We start from the raw sequence: 25270 nt of genomic DNA on the forward strand, positions 1-25270 counted from the left end.
TGGGGTTCTAAGCCCATGACGCCCTGGTCTTCTCAGGGCTGTCGGTCCCCGCCAGGTCTTCTCCGACTCGTGAGTGCACGCCCCCTTCCACTGGCAGACACCCTTTATATCCCCCAGAAAGAGGCAAACGCAGACTCGGTCCAGAGCTGCTGACACCTGGGCTCTCAAGCAATTTATTTGCCTACTTGATTGATGATGGTGGAGTCTCAAAACAAAAACCGAGGAAAATCTTCCTAGATCCTTGGCTAAACCCCCATCTCTTTTTTGTTTTTGTTTTTCCTCCTGCCCCCTGGATAGGTTAACATTCTTCCTCAGGAAAGCTGCCACCCACAGGAGCCTTAGCCCTGAAGATGGTTCAAGGATGAATGTTGAAAACAGCTTTGGAAAATCCTGCATTAGCAACCCCCCTCTCTTGGAGATTCACAAACTGCATTCACATGCAAACAGATCTGAAAAGTTTAGTAGGAGAACACACTTTTTGTTTCAACTTTTCAAACCACAGTCGCCCACCCTCCCCAACACACGCCCCCTCCTGTCATCACTCAGAATTGACATTCCGTGAACTTCCCTTTGACAGTCTTTAGTTAAAGAAACCACTTGCAGCCGACTATTTCTGTGTGCCTCAGCACAATCAACTAGTGTGTGTGCTGAGGATTACATGTACCCTTGGTTATCTATTTGGTTATGTCCAAAATTGGTGTCATTTAAATGGCTCTCCCTTGAGGAAGACTTTAAGCCCGTTAAACAGTGAGAATAACCCATGGCATGACTAGAAGCTTTTTACATCTGTGAGAAAACCCACAGTCCAAGAGTCAAGTTAACTCACACCCACAGAGTGTACTGGACATGCTGCAGACAAGCATTCTCGGGGCCAGACGCAGCCTTATAAGGTGGCCTGACATTTTCTCATGGCCCAGGCCACCCTCCAAAAATATCCAGAGACAGAACAGAGTGGGAACTGACCTCCCTGAACGTTTCAAAGATTAACAAGCAGGCTCTCCCCTCAACAGGGGCGCTAACACCTGCCACTCGACCGGCTCCGAAGGCCCCGCAGGGCCCACGCTGCGGAGGGTTCTGCAGTGGGAAGAGAATAGACGGAGCCTCAAGATACACGTCTAAGCCGGCTTCTTCGTTCTAAAAAAACTATTTCCTGTACCCCTCCAGAACATGCTCTAGGATCTGCCTGCCTTTGCTTTATATGGACAACAGAGACTAATTTTCACTGGTGCGCCTTTCTGCTCCAATGGTGGTGTCCTCTGACGTCCTCGAGGCAAAGCTGAGCTCCAGACTCCTCACACCAAGGCCCTGATCGTTTGTGAGGTGCTGCCCCCCAGCGGGGCGGCCCAGCTACAACAGGACAGAAATGGAGCTTGGCCTTCAACCAAGTGCAGAATCTGGACTTGTATCCACAAAGGTCAAAGACAGAGGAAAAGCGCTGCCGTGGTAGTAACGCTCTGGAACTAGTGAGTAGAAAACGCAATTTCCAACCGACGTGAAAAGATCTATGTAGCGGTGCTAGGTACTTATCTACACAGCCTCTCTCACATACCTTATTTTTGCTCATCAAACAAGACTTTTAGGGTGAACTGCCTTTTGTGGGAGAAAAAACTTACTTTTGATAGTGAGATCTGCCACAGTAACAGTAAGGACTAGCTTTCTAAATTGGAAGACAAAAAAGATTAAATGGGCTCTCCCTTTTAAAAGAAAGCATTGGTCAAAAATTCATACAGCTCTCTCTTGTGACTCTGGTTCTCAGCTGCAGGCAGGGGAATGTTAATAGGTATGGCTATTTTTGGTAAGAGTTGCTTAGAACAGTTTCTTCACCACTAAATTGTATGACAATGAGCCAGTCCATTTGTGAGGCTGGGATTTTTTTTTTTTTTTTAATAATATGAGGAATTGCAAAGCTAGTCTTCATTCTTGTTAAAGGGAACAGAACAACACAGCGGTATTTTTGGAACACTGTGTGTAACAGTAGGTCTCTTAATTATACCAATGGTAATTCCTCAGGCTAGAGTGTATTATGTTAACATCGTACACATAATTGTCACAAAATATGACAATGACAAATTAGAATGCCCTGGTTTCCCATTACCACCCTAAGATTGTAAAGGTTGTATTTTCTGGGTAGCCTCTGCTATTGACTTTACCATCTGTTCCTGAGTGTTAGTTGAAATAATTCTTTTCATAAATGAAAAGCCTATCTCTGAAACAGACTAGGCCGCACACGACAAGAGTGGTTCTGTAACCATCGTGCTGGGAATGTCTAAGCCGTGACAGCAGGTGGGAAGAAAATGTTCCCTTTGGAACAGAGATGACTCTCATGGACAACAGTGGTGACTAACTCTGAGAAGGACCAGGCGGCTGGCCACGTTACTGCTGGAGGCACATAAGGAAAGATCACTCAGAGATCACCTACTAGAAAATGCCCGTCCCATGGGCACATCAGCGCCTTCATTTGGAGGTGAAGAGGTCTGGAGTCTACAGTCAGCAGGTCAGCAGTGGCCTGGCGGGGCATACCCTGTCCCCGTCCCTCCAGCCACTACCTACTGTGAGCTCCAGAGTGCGGAAAGCGGTTCCTAGGATGGCTCTGTATTTGGGGGCATTTTCATGAGGTAGGTACTTGACCACATCTTGTTTTTGTTTCTTTCTTTTTCTTTAATGTTTATCTATTTACTTAGAGAGAGAGAATGTGCATGAGAGCGAGAGAGACCATGAGCTGAGGAGGGACAGGAAGAGGGAGAGAGAGAATCCCAAGAAGGAAGCAAGTTCTGTGCTGTTAGTACAGAGTCCAAGGTGGGGCTCGATCTCATGAACTAGGAGATCATGACCTGGGCTGAAATCAAGAGTCAGATGCTTCACTGACTGAGCCACCCAGGTGCTCCCCACATCTTGTTTTAATATAAGATGAACTTTGCTAGGCAACAATATTTCCCCTCTTATATTAGAAAAGTTAGATTTTAAAAATATTGTAAAAAAAAAAAACCCAAAACAAAACATGGAAACACTAAGACAAGGATCCTCAATTGTTTACCAATTTTCTTAGACTTTCTGGTCACTTACATGTGGACTCCCTCTCTTCCCTGTGCAGCTGGGCTGAGGGGTTTGGTAAGCTTGAAGACCGACTAGCAGGAAGAATGACTTTTTGGAAAACTCTTAATATAATGTCTATTTCTCCTTTTAAGTGTAGAACCATTATGAATGGCAGATTTTAAACCTCTTAAAGAAAGAACTGGAATCCATGGGCCGCCTGGGTGGCTCAGTTGCTTGAGCATCTGACTTCAGCTCAGGTCATGATCTCACTGCTCTTGAGTTCGAGCCCCGCGTTGGGCTCTGTGCTGACAGCTCAGAGCCTGGAGCCTGCTTCAGATTCTGTGACTCCCTCTCTCTTTGCCCCTCCCCCACTCACATTCTGTCTCCCTCCCTCCCTTTCTCAAAAATAAACATTAAAAAATCAAAAATAAAAAAAGAAAGAACTGGAATTCACGACAGAACTGAAACTCTTCCATATGCCTACAACACCACATTTAGGCCAACTTAATATGGAAAATCACCAGAATCATTGGTCAGTATTTCAAATCCAGGCAGAGCGCACACCAGTTTATTTTGAAATGCAACACAGATCAGTATTTTATGAGTACAACTTATTTCTACATTAACATTATCAGGTAAAAACAGCTTCCAAATGCATGCATAGAAAGTTAGGCATAGTCTTTGAACTCCTTATTTCTAAATATACAAAAAATACATTGAAATTATATAATTTTAGTGAATCAAAGACTTATAAAATTACAATTTTGGTTTTCACAACATAGAAAAAATACAAAAATGACTATACATATGGTTGTATAATTTTTTACCCAAATTTCAAAGGAGCAGTATGTACTGGTTTTGATGTTTTACAATGTTTTACCTAGAAACTCAGAACTGAAAATAATTTGCAGGTTGTACCACATCAGTGCCAATCTTTTACTATAAATGAATAACCCAAACAAACAAGGAGGAACTGTGCCGCTTTAACTCTCTCTCTTCTAAACCCTTCCCGTGGGAAGTTCGCTCCAGAGGAAGGGTTTCCGTCTGGAGGGACAGTGCCTTTGCTGCATGACTAACTCTCCATGGTGCCTTTGATAATGGTCAGTATGTGTTAAATGAGTGATCCCAACCTGAGCAAACAGAACACAGCAGGACGCAGATTAGTGTCTACAGAGCCCAGTGCATACCTCAAAGAATTCTCTGCGGGAAGGTGGTCCCCGGAGGGGGGATCTGAAACAGCCAATCAGGCGGACGGCCCGGCAGGCGATGCCTTTGACTGTGTCCTGAAATGAAAAGGGTAAGTCTGACAAAATACCCACCAAATGCCCCCTTCCTCAGTCACACATTGTAAGATGTGACAGTTGGTGGGGTTAGATGTTCGCAATTCATCAGAGAACACCACCACTTCAAAGGAGAAATTAATTCAGGTTAGAGACGAAGAAGCCAGTTCTGGAGAGAGGGGCTGGCAGGGGGCGTGCGCCCCTTACTTATCTGCGGGGAGCCTTTCACATGCTGACGGACAAAGTCCACACTGGGGTGGAGACCCTTTTTGAGGAGGGAGTTGTATGCTGTGTTCTTGCTGCCAAAGTTCAATTTGATGCAATACCACTGTTTGCGACAGACTGTTTTTTGTAAATAGTGACAAATTATAAGAGAGAGGCCCGAATCAAACCCCAGTCCAGCGATCCTGGAAAACCTACATTTCTTATCCCATCTTCTGGGACTAGTCCAGAAAAGACTGAAAAAATCTTACCCAAACTAGGTAATAAGACTAATATAACTCAAATTGTTTCTATTTTACAGTAGAAATACGTTTTGGAAAAGAAGAATGAAAAATAGTCCTTCCTCTATATTTAGGTTACAAATCACAAGAACAGATTCTCAACATGCCCAAGTTAAGAGTGCTGACTGAAAGGAGAGCAGAATTTTCATGTTCAATTCAAAAATAATTTTATTACACATCTGCTTGCATTAAATTTTAGGCTTCATACTTTCTTCTCATTTTCATCTTAATTGTCAAGCTTCTATAAAAATAACATTAAAAAAATTAGTTTTCCATTATGACATTCTTCTGACATTAGCAATTATATTTTAACTATTCAGTAAGCTAGTAAGCTAGGCTTTTAAAATTTTTTAAATCAACCATTAAAAAAGAAAGGTGAGGGGAGTGGTGGAAAAAGAATCCACAAAGAACATTCTGTGTTTAAAATCTAATGCACATCTGAACTTGGGCTTTACATTTTCACCAACCCTTTCATGAAAAGTCTTAAATGCACAGTTGAGCAATTAAATGGTATGAAGACATGGCAGTAATCAATGTCCACATGACATTATCTCTTCGCTGTTCCAGCACATGGAGATGATACTGCTTTTAGCTCATGGCCGCCCAGCTGGAACATTTCGCTGCCTCTGGACTTACAGCTTGGTGGGGATTACACAAAACCATAATTGGGAAAAGTATCCAAACAGAAGAGCTGAATGAAGTTAAAAAATAAAATACCAAGAGTGTATAAACCTATCCCTGAATGTTCATCGGGATTACGTTTTCTAAAGTTACACCTTCCATGTGCTTTCAGTAACAGATTCTCTACTCCTTATGGGACTTGACTGGCTTTGGGTCCACAAATGAGAATAACTACTGGTAAACGCGTTACTCAGGGTGTTAAAGGTGATAGTGTGAAAGGTACTGGTCATTTGCTAGCAACTGAGCTTTCCCTTTCTGAGAACTGTCACTGTGTTAAAATAAGAGTGAGGCTGAGCTCTGAACAATGATGGGTTCTCTACACATATGAAGTTCAAGTTCAAGCACATTTCTTAATGGCAGGCAGTAATGACTCAACTGAAAACAAACAAAAGGGTTCTAGTTGTTTTCAGGTTACAGGCACTACCCCAAAGCTTCACAGACATACACATTGTAGAATTCATTCACTAGACATGAGGGGACAGGTCCCAGCCATAACGTCAGGACATTCCAGAGAACAAAGTTTGCTGCTTCAAAAATACAGAGTTTCCAGCATGCAGTCAAGCACTTTGAAAAAGGGAACGCTAAACACACTGCAGACCGGAACGGACCTCTCCCGCAAGCCAGGCGTTCGGCCGGTACGACGCGCCACTGACTGTAACTCTCAAGTACGCAGTGTTACAGGCCTGTGCGTATCAGATACATGAAGGAAACAGGAGGGTATAAAATGCCAAATCCCTGTCCAGAGCCACCTTACATATGGGGAACTTCTGGGTGAAAAGCATGCTGAAATGGACCGGCCAGGAGGTTTTATGTAATAGTTTTTGTTTTTTGTTTTAAATAAGATCCCAGGCATGTGTGACACTGGATTTTGGTTCTTGTGTTGTTTTATTTTTTTTAGTATTTTAAAAATAGTTCTTACTTATTTTCTATGAAACGTATTGGGAACTCAAAAAGTCTGCAGCATTTTTTGTCATTGAAAAGTTTGTTCTTTAGGGGTATGCAGAGAGCAGGAACTATTCAAATTTCTTGTGTTCTTCAGTATGAGAAAGGATCTTTCTTCTCTGGTGTATCATGTGGAAGTATAACTGCGGAAAAACTGAAAGAAAAGAAAGTATTGGTTAAACCTAAATCACTTAAAAAGTAGAGCATATGGACTTGAGGTCCTCTCTGACTCTCTTTCTCTCCCTGAGGAAGGGGGAGAAAAATGCAGAGGGACTTACCTTTTCCTGCTTTAGCCGAAGGGAGAAGGTGGCGCGAACCAGAGTGACACACGGTACCAGCCCGACCGTTCCTCATCAAGATGCCACAGAACTGCCAAATAACATTCTACTCCCTCTAACATTATCTTCACACTTACTCTCCGAATTTACATCTAGTGACAGACATTATTCCTGTTTACAGCAGAATTCAGGCCCCAGAGAGGGTAGGTGACTTGCTGGTTTCACAGCAAATTCCTGACAATCAGGACCAGGGCTCTGGGCTCCTGACGCTCAGCCGAGCCCCTTCAGTCACTGCAATCACCTGAGGGGATCCCCCGGAAGTATTCCTGAGAGAGGTGGTTTTTTGAATGGGAAGACTGTGGAGGGGGAAGAGGGCTAGGACATTCCATCTGAACACGATGAAGCCTGGTTTGGATGTAGAAAATCCTTATGAAAAGTAAGCTGGTATCTTGGGCACTGGAGGTTCTGTTCATTTCATTGATGACTTGAAAAAGTTGTGGTTCTCAAGTAAATGGGGCGGTACCTCCTCCCTTAGGATATCAGGAAATTGAGGGACAGGGAGTGTATTTGGAGGAGGATACTGGCAGTTAACACCGAAGCAGGAGTGCCCAGACCTGCAATGTGTGATAGTCCCCACAGCTCAGAACTGTCCCACCCCAAACACCTATGGGATTCCTGCTGGGAAATGCCAGCTAAGCTCCCTGGCCTTCGCAAGGTTACCGGGACCTGGGGGTTCAACAGCTGGGTAACAACTCCAGTGCGATGGTCTTAAATGTACAATATGCTTCCTTCTCTTCCCTTCCCTTCTAACAGCTCCACTCTCTACTCTGTAGACAGTAACCTGTATTTCTGGGGAGGTGATTTCCCCCGGACAGTTTCTTCCTTATTAAATAGGTTCCAAGTTGGCCATATTTCCACCAATCTTCCCAAAGCACTCTAAGCCATCGGGGGGGTGTGTGCGCACAGACCTGGGAAACCGAAGAGGAGGCGCCGGTGCTGAACAGGGCTGCCATCCACTCCACTCGCTATTTGTAGGCAGGAAGTTATTCGGAGAAAAGACCCAGCTTGTGCATAGAATTCAACAAGGAGAGAACTATTCTGGTACAAAAGCCAGAAAATATGACAAGCTCTATAATCTAAAAACTGGAAGTAAAGATATAATTAAACCATAAGGAATGCTAATTGCAATCATTTAAAAATGTGGGGCCAGTCATTTTTCTATAGATATACTTTAGTAAAGGGAAACTTTGTGGCAAAGTACACTAAGGACTTTTCCACTGGTTGCAGGGCTGGCTAACGCTGCGGCCCTAGTTCAGAGGGCCTGAGGGAAGGATGAGCTGGAAGCCATTGATTAGGCCCTTGGTGGCAGTAGTTAAGACAGGCGAGGGCCGGAGGTCAGAAATGGGAGGGCAGATGCGGCCCTTTCATCTTCACAACTTCCGAAGTTTCTTTGTGCCTGAGCAAAGGCATGTGTGTGGAGGTAGCCAGGAGAATGGGGGCCCTCGGGCTGACGGCTCTCTACAGTTCTAGTAATGATTTCCTGGTGACCAGAACTTGGGTGACACTGTCTCCATCTGGGTTAACCACATGTTTAGGCTGAACCCAACTATAAATGGCTGAAACAATTCCAGATACATGGCTACTATTTTTAAAAAATTTTTTAATGTTTATTTATTTTTGAGAGATAGAGAGAGAGGAAACACGTGAGCAAGGGAGGGACAGAGAGAGAGGGAGTCACAGAATTCAAACCAGGCTCCAGGCTCCAAGCTGTCAGCACAGAACCTGATGTGGGGCTCAAACTCAAAAACCATGAGATCAGGACCTGAGCTGAAGTCAGTTGCTTAACCGACTGAGCCACCCAGGCGCCCCACATGGCTACTATTTTTAACTATGGACTCCAATGAAGGAAAACCCCAAGACAAACTCGACTCGACAATAGGTTTGTTTGAACTCTACCGTCTTCTCTCTCAGGTCAGCACACACACAGTGGCGAGGGATGCTGTGCACCCGAGGGTTGTGGTGGGGGTAGGGGCTCCTCCAGGGAGAGGACAACTTGGGAGGCTGCCTGCGGCAGGTACTTTCTCAGTCTGGCTAAAGATCAGAGGTGTGGCCATGCTTACTGGTGACCTGGACAGTGCCCAGCTGCTCAGGGTCTTCAAACGACACCAGTGTTTCTCATTTCTCAGCATTTTTTTTTTTAAATCCCCACCCCTATAGCCAACTTTTAGCAACGTAAAGCATCTACTGAGTCCCGCAGATACTGTACAAGGTGCAGCTGCAGCAAAGTGGGAGACAAGCACCTTGCAAGGGAGTGAGGGTGCTGCCAGGGCGCCCCAATACGAGAAAACTCCTGCGGTCACACCTTGGGCTCCATGTGCAACCATGCAACAAGAGGTCAGGACCATAAAGAAAGGGTGTTTTTTATATCATCCGCGCATATTACCAGCTTCCCATTAAAGAAGATAAAAAGAAACTAAAGGTGTAGAAAGAAAACCAAATTTGGTAAAGACTGGATGTCAACAGCAACCCCTCTTAACTCTGCATTTTCTTCTTATAAATACAAAGTTTTGGAAAGTTGGAAATGTGCTGTTGGCTGGAATGAACTATACAAACCGGTCTCAACAACCTAAACTAAAAACCTCTAGGGCAACCGGCTGAGGCCCAGAGCATGAGGAACGCCAGCCGACACGGATGATTTATAGCAGAAGACCGGGGCTGGACTGTCGTCTTGAGCCTGGATGGGGGGGTCAGGGATTTGGAGAAAATCTGTTCATCTTATTTGAAATTAACCCTTCTTCTTGGTCTACAGGAGTTAAGCTGCCTTAAGAAAGAAGTAATATAGACTTTAACAAAGCCAAGTTCTTACCCAAACAAGGCTGAGAACAGAAGAAGGGGAAGGAACCCAGGTAAAGAAAGTCAACCTCTCTGAAGAACCCCACCCTACTCTTTGTGCTCTCTCCTTTCTCTCAATGTTAAGGCCCAGAAGGACAATCCAATGGAACAGTTTGTTTTCCCTCAGGAATCACTACCACCTGTGGTTGACCAGGTCCCTTACCTAGATCAAGGGGTGAATACACGCAGAGGTAAAGACTGGGCACTGGTTGACCATCAGACCACAAAAAAGACTAGGAGGTATCGAGAGAGTCAGGCTGTCCTGGAATGAAGACCCTCCTTCTTTGGGAGACTAAGATCTTATAGCAACTCCGAGGCAGGGGGCCCAGAATTTTCTCCATGTGGCAGCGTCCTGTTACTAAGTTTATTTCATGATACTATCCCTGCTCCTTTTCCAGTTATCCAATCTGATAGCTGTCTCCTATTCATTCATTTGATCTCAAAATAAAAAAAAATTAATGTTAATTTTTGAGAGAGAGAGAGAGAGAGAGAGAGAGAGAGAGAAATTGTGAGTGGGGGAAGGGTAAAGAGAGGGCGACACAGATTCCAAAGCAGGCTCCAGGCTCTGAGCTGTCAGCACAGAGCCTAAAAAGGGGCTTGAACTCACGGACTGTGAGATCATGACCTGAGCTTAAGTTGGGATGCTCAACCAACTGAGTCACCCAGGCGCCCCAAATTTTGCTGATTTAAAATAGATCCTGTGGTACCCACTGGGATAATATGTGTTATTCTGGGGGTGGCAAAACTGCAACTAGGAACTGTGGCTCTAGATATTAGAAAATGAGGGGTACCTGGATGGCTCAGTCAGTGGGGCGTGCGGTTTTTATCTTGGAGTTGTGAGTTTGAACCCCACGTTGGGTGTTGAGATTACTTAAAAACAGAAGTCCTGGGGTGCTGGGTGGTTCAGAGGGTTGAGTGTTTGACTTTGACTCAGGCCATGATTTCACAGTTTGTAAATTCAAGCTCTGAGTCAGGCTGTGTGCTGACAGCTCAGAGCCTGGATCCTGCTTCAGATTCTGTGTCTCCCTCGCTCTCTACCCCTCCCCCGCTCATGCACATGTGTGCGCTCTCTTTCAATAAATAAACATTAAAAAAATAAATAAAATAAGAAATATTTAGAGACTGGAAAATGAAACTCTGAGGGAACAAAATTAGAAAGATGAACAACCATAAGCTAATTTACACTCTTCCCTATTTACCTTTTGTTTGAAAATCAACTACCTTTTCAGTTAGAAGAGAAAGGGCTTTTGGCCACCATGGTTCCACTACCAAAGAGGAGGACTTGATAATAAAGAGTGGAAAATGAATCATAAAGCAGAATTGCAGTCCAAGAATTTCTCCAAGGTAAGTATTCACATGAAATCTGGATGTAGTTTTTTTTTCTTTCCCCTCACAATGCATGAAATGCAATTTTCCACAGAGGGACACAAACATGTCGCTTACGATTGTTAGGATGACTCACTCAGTTCACGCTGTGGGCTGAAGAAAACTCCAGCCTTCCTGTCTGAATTTAACCTGAGGTTTAGGGGAGAATATAGCATCTTATAGACTAAAATAAAATTCACAGTCACAATGGCTATAAAAATAGCTAAATGAGAAGACACATTAACTTTATATGTCCTCACACAGAGCAAAATCTTTTTGGATAGGTGAAAATCAATCACAGGTTTTCAAGTGAATATCAGAATTTGAGAAAAGGACTAAACAACTCTTCCTCAGCAAAAAGGATTCACTTCACAGAAGCCTCAAACACAGCCTTGTTACTGACTATGCTGATAGGCACATCTGATTACCGGTATTTAAACTTTAGCAGTACTATTAAAATAACAGGAAATCATCCTGAAGAGAACATTATGTCCTGTTCAGATGATTTTAGTGCTTATTTCCAACAAGAAAATAAGAAATATAGAAAAAAATAATCTATTTTTATTTTGCTATTTGTTTCTAGTTAACTACCGGTTCCTTAAAAATGAAGTAACTATCAATTTTGATATAATAAAAATGCAAAAATCTTTTAAATGTTTTCCAAATACCATTAACAAGCAGTTCTCAATAGACAGAAAAACTCAAGGTAAGTCTTTAATGACCTTTTTTGTTTTCTGCTCAGCACGTTCCCCAGTAGGTAGCTAACCTTTCTTGGCAGCCACTGTTCCAAACCTACACACTCAGAAGGGCCGTGTTTTGGCAGCTATATTGAGAACGGTTCATCTTTATTCAATCACTACCCGAGACAGTCCCCTCTGACAGTCAGCGTTCAATAAAACCAAAGCGTTCCCAATAAATTAGATTTACATTTACTTGCATATGGTATAAAAACATCCAAAGGCATTTAACTCTGGTTATTGTAGAGTCAGTTTAAAAAACACAAATAAATGGATGCATAACTTGTTTACTTACTTGGAATGTAGGAGATCATTATCAGAATTAGGAATGCATAATAGTCAAAGGAGAAATTGTACTTGTTGGGTAAACTGATGGAGTACAGGCCTGCCTGCCTGACAAAGGGCAAGGCGGCATAGATGGTGAGCAACTCTCCAGACACTCCCATTGGGTACAGCACAATGAAAAGTGTGTACCTGGAACAAGACAGAAGATTCATGACTGAGCCTCGAAGCCAGCATTAGTAGAAAGATACATTCCTCCCCTTCTAATCAGTACTGGTCTTCCCAGAAGCTATGGTTTCTTTTTCCTGTTTGCCCACTGTTTAAATTTATGTTTTACAAGCCTGTCTTTGGAAAGGGCCTATAGGAGGTATGTCTCTGAATGTTCTAAAATAAAGTAAAATATAATAAATGTGTTAGCTTACAATTTGTTCAGTTTGGCCCAATTACCAACATTCAACACAACTCCCTAAGAAAACAAAGATGATGCCAATCATTGATGAAGTAGGGGCACTGAGTCACGGTTTACATAAGGTTCCTGTCCTGTGGTGTGGGAGTGGAGGTGGGGGCTTTGCAGGGAGTTGGCAGGGGAGAAGTTGGAGCATGTAGCTAGAATCCCTACAATGTGTACCAAGTCTGGTCAGTGCACTGAAAAACACAGCACATCCAGTGTGCTTTTTGTGCTCCTATCAGTCAATGTCTGTACACAGTATTGTGAAAACTGAAATATATGCTAATTTTAAAAACCATAAAAATTAATAACTGGGGCACCTGAGTGGCTCAGTCAGGTAAGCATCTTACTTTGGCTCAGGTCATGATCTCACGGTTTGTGGGTTCGAGCCCCACGTCGGGCTCTGTGCTGACAGCTCAGAGCCAGGAACCTGCTTTGGATTCTGTGTCTCCCTCTCTCTCTCTCTCTCAAAGAAACTAAATAAACATTTGGAAAAAAATTAATAACAGCTTTTGGTCACTATGTAATTTTTCAAACACAAAAAAAACCAAAACAAAATAACCTAACCCTACAGTAACTATTACATAGGAGAATCCACACAATTTTTTTTTTCCAGTTTAAAAAGGAGTTCTCTATGTTTCAAAAAAATTCAGGAGGAAGCTATGGAACTAACTGGAAATCATTTGGAGGTGTTAGTATTGCTCAGGAAACCACCAGCTCAGATTTTAAGGAGGCTCTGGCTGTTTGTGGCTCACAGCGAGCACTCTGGGCTCCAAACCTTTAGGTACAGAAGCTGTACTAAGGAATCTGTGACAAAGAATGGAAGCTGCGTTCACTGTGTTCCCTGCTGCCAGCGTCAGCCATGCTAAAGAGGACGGTGGAAAAGGAAGACTCTTCCATAGGCCATGGACAACCCTGGACAAGAAAATCATTCTCTGCTGGTAAGATCAGGGCTTGGCCAGACAACTCACCCTGTAAAGAGCAGACAGCTTCCATGATGCCTACCAAGGTTGGTTAGTGAGTAATTGCTATGTTTTCCCATTCTTGGGGGGGGGGGGGGGAGTTCGCATACTTGAAATGTTGCCAACAACTGGTTTATGTCTCTAATTTAATCACCAAACTCGTACGTTGTCTAGAAAGCACCATTTTCCTTCTATGAAATGAGGCAGTTGGGTCCCAAGTTTTGATCCTTTTGCTTTGTCACTCTCCCCACAGTCTTCTCCAACTCAGAACACTGGTCACAACTGTCTCATGAATTAGTTCAGATAAATAGACGAATTGTCAGCCCTTTACCCAATTCATAACAAATATTACTGGCAAAAATCATCAGAGCAAAATAAAACCACTAACAAGCAAAACCCACATATATCGTTTGTTATAAATTAAAAATTGAGTCATAGCCTCTTGGCAAAATTGAGACTAGGAGAATTGGACTTGGCCCAAAAAACATAATAACAGGAGCTCATCAGTAGAATTTGGTATAAACAAAAAAAAAATGTTATGTCCAATCTCTACTGAATAATTTAAATGAAAATAATTGATCCAATAAAAGTAAGTATATACAACTTAAAACAGTATTTCTATTAATCTAAGTTAGGTAGCATCCCTTATCCTGATGAAATCCAAAGACCAGTCTCATATCACCAATCCCAACACCTGTCTCATGCAATTAAAAAAAAAACCCTGAAGTATAGTTGATATCATATATATATTTTTTAGGAGCTTGGAGACAATATTTAGCAAAAAAGGCCAAATACAGTGATGGCACTTCAAAAGTTAATCTTTATTCCATGTACTTTACCTGGCCCATTTGATGAGGTAAGGCAGATGGTTTAATAGACTGAAAGTATAAAAGGAGTAACGGATAATTTCTGTGATTGTCCAGGCAATAACAAACAGGAGGACACTGTCTTCACTCTGTACCTGAAGGAAAAGGAAAACAAAAGCAAAAGCAAACACATAAAACATTTTCACAAAGAAGCATTCCCAGTATGCAGCGCCAGCTCCCCTGCCCTCTGGCAGAGCTGCGGGACTGAACAAGCGGACACAGCCCTGGTCTGTGTCCTCGGTGGCCACAGCACAGGACAGGAAGAGCCTGCCATGTACAGAACACGTGCCCATCACAACAATTGTGTAGAGCCAAGTGATGGGGGGGGGCAAGAACTCAGCTTGCGGATGAGTAAGAGGGGCAGAAATGGGAATTCCACGAGTTGTAGCCCACAGGAAAAAACAAACCCAGATGAGTGAGTTTTGTCTGTTGGCCTGCTGAGGAGACTGTGAACTGATGTTAGTGGGAGCCAAGACTAGTTAGCCAAGAAGTAGGAGGGCAAACTGGTGGCAAGCTTGGGGGTCTGTCCATTAACAAGAATTCTGATTTGATTTGCATGACAACTAAGAATGTGACGAAATTTCAAAAAAGGGGAACATAGTACTTGAAATACAACTGAAGATGAGGCTAATTCACTGGGTAGAATGAATTCCTGGGAAGAAGAGCCGGAGACTGTCTGAGAGGCAGAGCCCATTTATTCTCTCCCACTGGTGATTTCTTCTCCTGAAGAAGCCTGGTTTAACTTAAAAATTATAGAAACTTCCATGCTGACCCCAGGAGGTGGCTAAAGCCAGAGGAGCTCTGGAATTTTCAGGTTCTTCTGGATTATTTTCATGCTGAAAATAACGATAAACTGGAACACAGCCCCCCTGGGTGGTTTTTAGGGACTGTTGTCTCACTAGATGCCTTGGACTGCAAATCTCGTGTGGCAATGTACTTCTGCCACACTGGCATCTGATTTCAGTGCCCCCACTGTTCCCTCAGCCACATTTATAAGAATCCTGGGTCAAGGCTTGAAGACCCATAACAAGAAACTACCTTGTACCCAATTCACTCCTGGTTTCTTGTATCCAACATAGGCAGTCAGAGAGCTGGATATGATTAATTCCACTGAGGAAACAGGACAGATGTGGACAAGATGGATGTTCTTTGCCTTATTCCTAACACCTAATACAATGTATCTTTATACAACATTCTAACCTTAACTTTTCTTCCTTGCATTTGCAATGTGAATACTTTTCAGCACTTACATTCTTCCTCACAGAGGGTACATGGAGCGATCCACCTACACAATAAAATAACTAGTCATTTACATACCTATTAACTAAATTGCTCTGACAAAGAATTTCATAAATGCATAGTTACTAATCCCTAAAAATAATAAGAATTTTACATTGTCAAGAGCAAGAGTACTTTTTGTTTTCCTGGTGCTCTTGTATTAGCCCATGTAAAACCTAAATACCTCTGAAGCTTTTATGTTTCATTTTTCAGTCTGTTCCCAAATCCTTGCTTAAAAGCCATCTATACTAAAACATAATTTCAGAGCATTTTGCTTTTTTATGTATTTTGTAATCCTCCTCATCTGAAGGAGATCTGTCTTACAGTTTTGGGATGAAGGCTTGCTTAAAGATCTCTGGGTTGCAATAGAAAGCCCTTCTAATATTTTGCATTCTAATCATCTTGAAAGCAGGGAACGTGTTTTATTCATCTTCTGATTCCTAAAAGCACTTTGTACTTTTCACCAAGTGGAGCAAACAAATTCAATTTCAATCGGGTCACTCCAAGATTAAGTTCCTGCTTTGGATACCTGATAGTAGTTTCCACACAGTCTCCAGCGGCCTTCCGAAAGACCAGTAACAAACATCCCCCTTTGATCCAGTCTCAGGGTCACTGGACTCATTCCTTCCAGTCCCAAGTTACACTTGAACCAAAAGACCTGTAACAAGCTCACACTCAGGCTGGATGTGAAAGCAGGTGCTCCCAGAACCCGGCTGCGAAGACCATGTTATAATTTCAGAAAGACAGAAGGCAATCATTTTATACAAATGATATCTTCAGATCAAAAGGGAATACAACACTGTTATTAGGAAGGTACGTGGGTAAAGTCAGTGATCCAAGCTTATCTGATTTATAGACAATTATCCAATGACGAAAAACAGGGGCAGAATGTAATGAGTTGAAGCTAGTAAGATCAATAAGACTCAAATGGATATTTGTACACCTGTATTCACAGTAGCGTTATTCACATAGCTTAAATGGAAACAACCCAAATGTCCATCAATAGTTGAATGATATATACATACAATGGAATATTAGCCTTAAAAAGGGAATTCTGGCACATGCTACAACATGGATGAACCTTGAACACAACTTGGCATGTGAAATAAGCCAGTCACAAAAGGACAACTACTATGTGATCCCACTCATCTGGTGTCCGGAGTAGTCAAATCCAGATAGAAAGTAGGAACGGAAGGCTGCCAGGGGCGAGGGGTGGGAGGAAACAGGAAATACATGTTTAATGATAGAGAGCTTTGGTTTGGGAAGACGAACAATGTTCTGGAGATGGATGCTAGTGATGACTGCACAACCACGGGAATGTACTTCCTGCACCTGAGCCAAATGCCTAAAAATGGTTAACGTGGTCAATTTTGTTATATATGTTTTAACCACAATAAAAAACCCAGTAAGAAAATTTAACAAGACTAACTGCAAAGTTGATTCAGCACCAACAAAATGACTGCACTCGAGAATGGAGAAGACTCAGCTTATGAATCCAGGAGATGAGGAGATTTTAGTGAACTACAAGCTTCATACGTGCCCACAGGGTGCAGGTGGTTGTTCAAACGACTACCAAGCCAAGCAACTAACCAGTATTTGGCTACATTAATAGTCTCATCCCAATGATTCCAGTCCAAATAGATTAGATCCCACCCAGAGGTCCGAGTAGGTTATCAGAACCCCTGGACTAGCAAAGCTTACTTTGGAAAAGGAGAAGGTTAACTAGTTCAGAATATGTAAATGAATATTGTGTACAATTGGCACATGGACACAAGACTGACGGCAAACTTAACAGGGAGAAAAAAATGCCTGGTTCAAAATAAGGAGAACTATGTAACAAACCAGCTGACTAATGAAACAGGTCACCTCCCGAAGCTATGCCCCCCGACTCTGGACATAGCCAAACCGAGACTGCTCGGGAGCAAGTCCTATGAAGGGTGGAAGGTCGACTTTAACAGCGGCCGATGAGGGCTCCGGCTGTGTTCTCTGGAGGGGGGCGTGGGCCGTGCAGATAACCTGTACATGGGAAAGGCACAAAGCTGCTTGACACTAACTTCCTTGCATAAATGGAAAATTTTTTTAATTGGGGAAAAAAGGGTAGTACTTTTAATAGGACTTAAAGATAATTTTCCTTTATCAAAGAAGGTGAGAGAGGAGAGACTAATTTAAAGACCTCCTTCATTACTGCTGCTGAGGGCATACGAGGGAACAGCTCTCTACTCCCCAGCACAAAGGTCTGCAGGCCTCTGGTTCCCCTCTCAGGCGGCCTTCTCCGCCCCGACACAGGTCTGTACATAAGGCCTGTGCGGAGTCAGGGCCCCTAAACTCAAATAATACCATCTATTTTCTTTCTGTTTTTGTTTTTGAAAGCAGGAGCTGGGAACACTTTTCTAACATGTGGGGGGCCTTTCTATCAAGGGCCAGTGACTCAGAGAAAAAGATCACTTAAGTTAGAAAAAAAAAAAGCCAGTTTAGCATTGGAGGGGTTTTTGGAAGGGCTAGAGCCTACAATTATAAAAAGTTCAACTCAGCTACTTTTTGAATTAGGAAGTAGAAACACATAATTTTATTAATTATCAAGAATAAGAGGTCTAATATGCCTGCACTAAGTAATGTGCTGGCAAATGGTCACACAGCATTATCCAGAACAGCTGAAAAGTAAAAACCACCCAAATGTGCAGCAACTGACAAATGGATAAACAAAATGTGACATAATCCATACAATGGACTACTATTTGGCCACATAAAGGAAAGAAATATCGATACATGCTACAATATAGATGAACCTCAAAAACACGATGGTGAGTGAAGGATGCCAAATGCAAATGATTTCATTTATATGAAATGGTCAGAAAAGGCAAATCTAGAGACAGAACGTAGGTTACTGGGGCGGCTGGGTGGCTCAGTTGATTAAGCACCTGACTTCAGCTCAGGTTATGATCTCACAGTTTGTGAGTTTGAGCTCCGCATTGGGCTCTGGGCTGACCGCTCAGAGCCTGGAGCCTGCTTTGGATCCTCTGTCTCTGCCCTTACCCTACTGGTGCTCTCTCTCTCTCAAAAATAAAGCATTAAAAAAAGAAAGAAAGAAAGAAAAAAAAGTAGATCACTCATTGCCAAGGGCTGGGAGTGGGTAGGGCATGAGGGATGACAGTGAGGTGATGGAAATGCTCTAGAACTGGATTAGGATGATGGTTATACAACCTGGTAAATTTACTAAAAAGCACTGAATTGTATATCCAAAATGGGTGAATTTGATGGTATGTAAATTATACCTCCATAAAGTTGTCTTTTAAAGAAGAATGTTTATCTTTAAATTAAAAAAAATTTTTAATGTTTTATTTATTTTTGAGAGAGAGACAGCATGTGCAGGGGAAGGTCAGAGAGAGAGGGAGACACAGAATTTGAAGACAGGTTCCAGGCTCTGAGCTAGCTGTCAGCACAGAGTCCGACGCGGGGCTCGAACCCACGAACCATGAGATCATGACCTGAGCCAAAGTCAGGTGCTTCACCAACTGAGCCACCCAGGTGCCCAATCTTTAAACTTTTTTAAAAAGTAATCTCTATGCCCAGCATGGGGGGGAAGGTCATGACTCCGGAGATCAAGAGTCACACACTCTACCAACTGAGCTCCCAGGCACACTGATGTTTACTTTAAATTATATTATTGCCTTTTAAGAGAAAAGGGGATAGGTGGGGCTGAGAGGAAGAAGGGAGATAAAGGAGGCTTATCAAGGTTTACGAAGGAAAAGCGGGGGACAAAGGGTTGGTTGCCAAATATGTCCGGAAGCCGTATTTCAAAGCTGCCTATTTGCAATTGTGGCACAAATGGGAGCGTGGGCGTGGGGTGGCTCTGCCCAGCGCAGTCGGCGCTGCGTACGGGACCCTCCACTCTGCAGACGGCAGGTTTCCGTCCCCTGCTCTACAGCGAGGGTGGAGGCACTCGGGTGTGGGTGGCTTGTGTAATTTAGCCAAAGGAGTTTACATAGAAATTCAAGCTGGAGAAACAAATGGGTACAAGAGAAAAACCTTTACACACAAATAGCATCATATGTTTGACTTTAAAAGGCTCAGGGAGTATCAGTACATGAGAAGCTGTCATTTTTATTACATTCAAAGAAAAACAGATGGTGCCACATGAGGAAATCACTATTGTAGAAACCCTATTCTTCTTAGGGTTTGGGAATCTGCTGTTTACCGCTCTGGCGATTTTAAAGAAATCCCCTGATCATGCTTTATGACAAGTGTTCTTTCTTCTTAATACCCCCTTCATTTGCGAAGAGGAGATTTTGGTGAAATCTAGGAGGCAAGGACTTGAGTCTCTTCTTGGCAGAACTCTGAAGAGTATGCTCGTCTTAGTCTGCTTGGGCTACTGTAATAAAATACCACAGACTGGCGGCTTAGACAACAGAAATGTGTTTTCTCACAGTTCTAGAGGCTGAGATCAAGGTGCCAGCATATCTGGTTTCTGGTAATGCATCTCTTCCTGGTTTGGAGCTGGCGCCTTATAGATGTGTTCTCATGTGGCAGGAGGGGAAGGGAGAGTTCTCCCGGGTCTCTTATAAGGGCACAGACCTCCTCATGAGGACCCCACCCTCACGATCTCATCTAAACCTAAGTGCTTCCTGTAGGCCCCATCGCCAAATACCACAACTCTGGGGATTGGGGCTTCAACATACAAATGGGGGGAGAACACAATTCAGTCCACAGCAACGTTCCCGACCAGGTGTTGGCAAGCTTTTCTCTGTAAAAGGCTAAATAGCAAATATTTTAGGCTTTGCCTCCACAGGTAGCCTTTGTCATATATTCAACTTTGTAGCTTCTTACACCCTTTAAAAATTGAAAAGCCATTATAAACTGCAGGCTAGATTTGGCCCACAGGTCAAACCCCATTCTAGGTTCATTTGACCCCTCCCTTCAAATTTTCCCTACGACCTGTGTACAGATATCATTCCTCAGTCTTCCTTTGACAGACTGTGTGTGCGTGTATGTTGGGGGAGGGTCAGTAGATCTATAGCATGGACACTACAGAAAAACAAGTACACACAAGCATGTTTTTCATTTTATGTCATCTTAAAATCTCAGTAATCTTTTTTTTGGTCTGTGGCAAAATATGTGTAACATAAAATTTACAAATTTAGCCATTTTAAAGTACATAATTCAGTGGCATTAATGCACAACATTCACCATGTTATGCCACCACCAGCACTATCTGTCTAAAAACTTTTCATCATCCAAAAAAAGATTCTGTACCCAGTAAGTACTAACTCCATATCCCCTTCTAGTCCCCGGTGAATACCATTCTACTTTCTGTCTGTAAGATTTTGCTTATTCTAGGTACCTCAGTTAAGGGGCCTCCTACAATATGCGCCCTTCTATGTCTGGCTTATTTAATTTAGCAGAACGCCTGCAAGGCTCACCTATGTTATAGCATGTACCAAAATTCCTTTCCTTTTAAAGGCTGAATAATATTCCATCGCCTGTGTACATTAGATTTTGCTTATTAATGCAACTGTTGGTGGACAAATGGGTTGTTTCCACTTACTGGCTACTGTGAATAATGTCACTATGAAAATGGGTATATAAGTATCTGAGTACCTTGTTTTTAATTCTTTTGGGCATATATCTAGGAGTGGAACTGTCGGATTATATGGTGAGTCTATGTTTACCTTTTTGAGGAACTGCCTAACTTCCCACAGTGGCTGCACCATTGTACACGCCCACCTCCAGAGAAGGGCTGTAGTTCTTCACATCTTTATCAACACTTGTAGTTTCCTTTTTTTTTTTTCTTTTCTGACGGTGGCCATCCTAGTGAGTATGAAGTAGCATATCACTGTGGTTTTGAAACCACAGTCATTAATGATTACTGATGAGCATTTTTTCATGTGTTTATTGGGTCATTTGTATATCTTCTCTTGAGTAATGTCAAGTCCTTTGACCATTTTGAATTGTTTTAATACTCCCTTTTTAATAATTATGGTGAGTAAAAATAATTATACTCAATAGTTACTGAACTCTTACTATATATAAAGCATGTTTTTACATATATTACCTCATTAAATCTCCACTTTACAGATGAGGCGAGTGAGCCTTACAGAAATTGAACCCAGTGTATGCCCCTGAACTCTGAATAGTTCTCTCTGTCTGTCTGTCTGTCTCTCTCTCTCTCTCTCTCACACACACACACACACACACACACACACACACACACCTATTGTTATGCGGAGAACACCTCTCATGAAATCAAGAAAACTTCAAAGGAACCCATATACAAGAGCCTAGAGACAGACAAGGAATATTAAAAAAGCTATGAGTTTTCCAAAAAATGTGGCCCACCTCAAGAGGAGATAATGGGGGAACTAAGCAGAATAGGCTCACTGAAAAGGACTGGATAAAGTATGAGAAATTCTAGGTCACTGCTGTCCAGAGATATCTTGAATATATCCATGAAATGAAGTTAGTCATGAATCAACTGACTTGAGAGAGAAACCACCGTAAGAAGTTGAAACAAACCCTAATGAATTCCCTACAGTTAGTGTGAAACTTCTTCCCTGAGTCTTGTTTTGCTAATTAGCCTCACTGCTTCTTTGTTTTAGCCTTGTTTTACTTCCTGAGTTTAACTTATTGCCAAGACCCCTGAAAATCTATCTCAGAAACTTGTTCTCTTCTCTATCTCTGCTCTGCAGGAATAAAAATACAAAAATATAATTTGAATTCAAGATGAAAACAAACTTATAAATACAAAGATAAAAAAGAAAATGAGAAAAAAGAAACAACTAGAATACCTTTTGGGATAAGCCTCTGATTTTCCAGAGACGTGATCATCCCAATAATTTCAAATCTGTCTCTGGGTCGGCATTAAGATTCACCTAAATGTCTCTTATGCTTCTCCTCATGGAGGAGTCAGCATGGGGGCTGACAGCTCAAGGTGGTGAGAGGTGGGGAACCACATGGCCATGGAAGACCAGTGGGCCTGGAGCCCAATGACATGGACAGAAGAAGGAAGGTTGGAGGGCTGCAGACAGATGTGCACCAGAGGCCTGGCAGTTGAGGACAGGGAGGTGAGGGAGAGGCAAGAGGTGCTGGGTAGAAGAGATGGTCGGTGTGGTTGGGAAATCAGTTATGTGGAGTAAAGAGTAAGCTAGGCAAAGAAATAAATAGGTTAAAATAAAAAAGAGGGGGGCTTCATACTGTTGGAGAAGTATTTACAAACAGGGAGGGAAGAGGCCAGACAGAACACTAAGGTGTTGGATTGTAATTGAAGGAATCTGTATGAGCTCATAATTACAGATACATATACACACACCCACACAGAGCGATATACTTTTAGATGGATGTACATTATGCATATACATGTGTATCTCCTAGCTTTCTCCACTGAAAGGACCTAAAAGCATTAACATTCCATAGCATGAAGCACCTCAGCTACCCAGATCTTGGTTCCTAAATACCGTCTCTCACTAAAAGGAACCAGAACTCCTTGGCAAAATGGCTGATTCCAAGGCTGGGCCAGAGGAGGTATAAGGTAAGTCTGGAAATCTTTTTTGTCAGAAAGTAAGAGAATGCTGAACAAATGACAAAGACAAATCAAAAGGACAAGGAGAAAGGGCTCCCACGGGCCAAATCACACAATTTTAGTATCAAAGTAAGTAACAGATTACAGTCCACTGAAATGCCAGGAATTCATGAGTCCAAACTGATATAAATGAATAAATAAATGGGAGAAAGGGAAAGCTATTCCTTACTGTAGGAAGTCACCTAATATGTAAAAGGGTGACAGAAACACAGGTTCATCATCTAGTAACTACCACAGAGGTGGCTAACACGGGCAGGAGTCATTCCCACAAAATACTCATCAATAAAAAGGGGGACGATGGTGACCTGAAGGTGGAAAAAGACCAAGAGGAGCAGGTGACTGGAACCCGCACCACTGCGGCAGGACGGGTAGTCACGGCACTGCCACCCCCCATGATGCCCTAAGAGGAGCACACACCATTTCTCTAGCATTCTTGCCAAGAATGTATGACCTGAACTGGTTATGAGGGAACACTGGATGGATGTGGGTGAAGGGTCGCTCTACAGAAGCTAGGGCCTGAATTCTTTAAGACTGTCAAGGACATGAGAGACAGGGCGAGACTACGAACCTCTCTCAGACTGATGTGTCTTAAGAGACCTGACAACTAAATGTAACATGTATGTGGCGGGAACACCATAGCAACCACGTTTCTCCTTTCCCTGGGTATCCTAGTGTTTAGCACAATACCCAGAGCACAAAAATACTTAGTAATTATCTGCCATTCCAGAAACGGGGGCGGGGGGGGGGGGACCAAACCAAAAAACCAACAGTGTTTGGGCAGCTAGTGAAATCCAAATGGGGCTTGTAGAGGAGGGTGGGTAGTGTTCGATCAATGTCGGCTTCTGGATTGGAAGGCTGTAGGAAACCATCACCTCCACTGCAGGTGACGCAGGAGAATGTCTGAAACATGAACTTGAGGGGTGAAAGGACAGCAAGCACAGCTTGCTTCAAGGTTCAGGAAAGGACAGATGATAATGGGTAAACAAAAACAGAAGAGAAGGTGATGGAAGGAATGCAGTAAATGCCAACAGGTGGGGAATCTGAGTGGAGGGAATCTGAGAGCTTTTGGGTTTTTCTGGGGCCACAATTAGAAGCAAATACAACGATCATTTCGTTTCTAGATATACTGTTCCTGATAGGAAGCCTCTGAATCAGCTGGAGGAGGCAGCAGGCTGTGTAACCACGACAAGACACAAGAACATTTACAACACAGCACATAAATAAGAGTGCACTGAGAGAGGGGAACTTGAGAAGGAATAATAGATTTAATGCTACCTCTCAATTTGTATTGTCTCAGATGGCAAACACCCTGAGGGAAGGTCCACAAACTTGCTTTGAAGAGGGGTTAGCTTTAATTATAAGGCAAAAACCTAATTTTTAATAAACGCTTTAGAGTAGGATAATAATGATGATTAAGATAATGATAACTCCCATTTGCAGGGCTAATTACTCCTTAAGTATGATAAAAGTAATTATGTGTAAATTTTCACCAGCTAACTGTGAAACTATTTTAGTAAGTATAAAAAACATTCATTTCTATGTGAAAAATCAATTATATCTCTGTTTTGAACTTCAGGACATGGAACAGAACTCAAAATAGCTGCACAGAACTTGGTCACTAAGATTTTTTTTGACAAGAATAGATTACATTAGAGCTAGCATTTATCGCGCCTTCCCACGGGCCAGGCACGTGTATTCACTGCGTCCTCAGGACCGGCCCACGGAGAGAAGCCGCTGGGCACAGGAGGCTGGAACAGCCACTCAGGAACTGAACAGGCCAGTGCAGCCTCTCACCGGGGCGGCTCAGGTGACCACCGGGGCCCAGCAGCACCCTGGCCTTCCTCTGTCTTCTCAGCTCTCCCACTACATTGCACTGCTGTCTGCTCAGTTCTGCTCCTTGACCACGCAGGAAGCACTGTGAGGACAGCACCCACGATCTCATTCTCTCCTGCATCCTCGAACTTCACACAACGGCTGGGGTGTAGAAAACACTGAATAAATATTTGTTGAGTAAGAATGAGTAAATGGTGAGCCATCTGCAGTCTGAGCCTGCGCGGTCTCTGACTTGGCTGGAACAGCCCTGGGTGAGGAGGGGAGCGCCCTAGAGAGTGAGTCAGAGGGTCTCAAGCCAACTGAGGGCTTGAGCGGAA

The 25270-nt window shown here is 42.9% G+C and overlaps 1 protein-coding gene and 1 long non-coding RNA gene across 3 annotated transcripts in view; one reads left to right on the forward strand and one right to left on the reverse strand.

Annotated features, from left to right (window-relative positions):
- Positions 1 to 3566: 3566 nt before the first annotated feature.
- Positions 3567 to 25270, reverse strand: part of HACD2 (3-hydroxyacyl-CoA dehydratase 2) — a 102109-nt gene continuing 80405 nt past the window's right edge. Inside the window, exons 5-8 of one of the 2 annotated variants that reach the window (XR_003908683.1) lie at positions 14243 to 14364; positions 12007 to 12185; positions 6417 to 6593; positions 3567 to 4316 (exon numbers count right to left, since the gene is read on the reverse strand). Coding sequence is in view for 1 of the 2 variants with exons in the window: in XM_029939460.1 (XP_029795320.1) it covers positions 6511 to 6593; positions 12007 to 12185; positions 14243 to 14364 (384 nt within the window). In the remaining variant the exon portion in view is untranslated. Of the gene's footprint in view, positions 6594 to 12006; positions 12186 to 14242; positions 14365 to 25270 lie in introns of both variants that reach the window. The other variant, XM_029939460.1, reaches the window with a different exon arrangement.
- LOC115291819 lies at positions 22563 to 25148 on the forward strand. The gene is made up of 3 exons (XR_003908684.1): positions 22563 to 22605; positions 22913 to 23069; positions 24697 to 25148. It is a non-coding gene; the product is annotated as an uncharacterized LOC115291819 (long non-coding RNA).

This window comes from Suricata suricatta, chromosome 5 (genome assembly GCF_006229205.1).
Source record: "Suricata suricatta isolate VVHF042 chromosome 5, meerkat_22Aug2017_6uvM2_HiC, whole genome shotgun sequence".
Lineage (NCBI taxonomy): Eukaryota > Metazoa > Chordata > Mammalia > Carnivora > Herpestidae > Suricata > Suricata suricatta.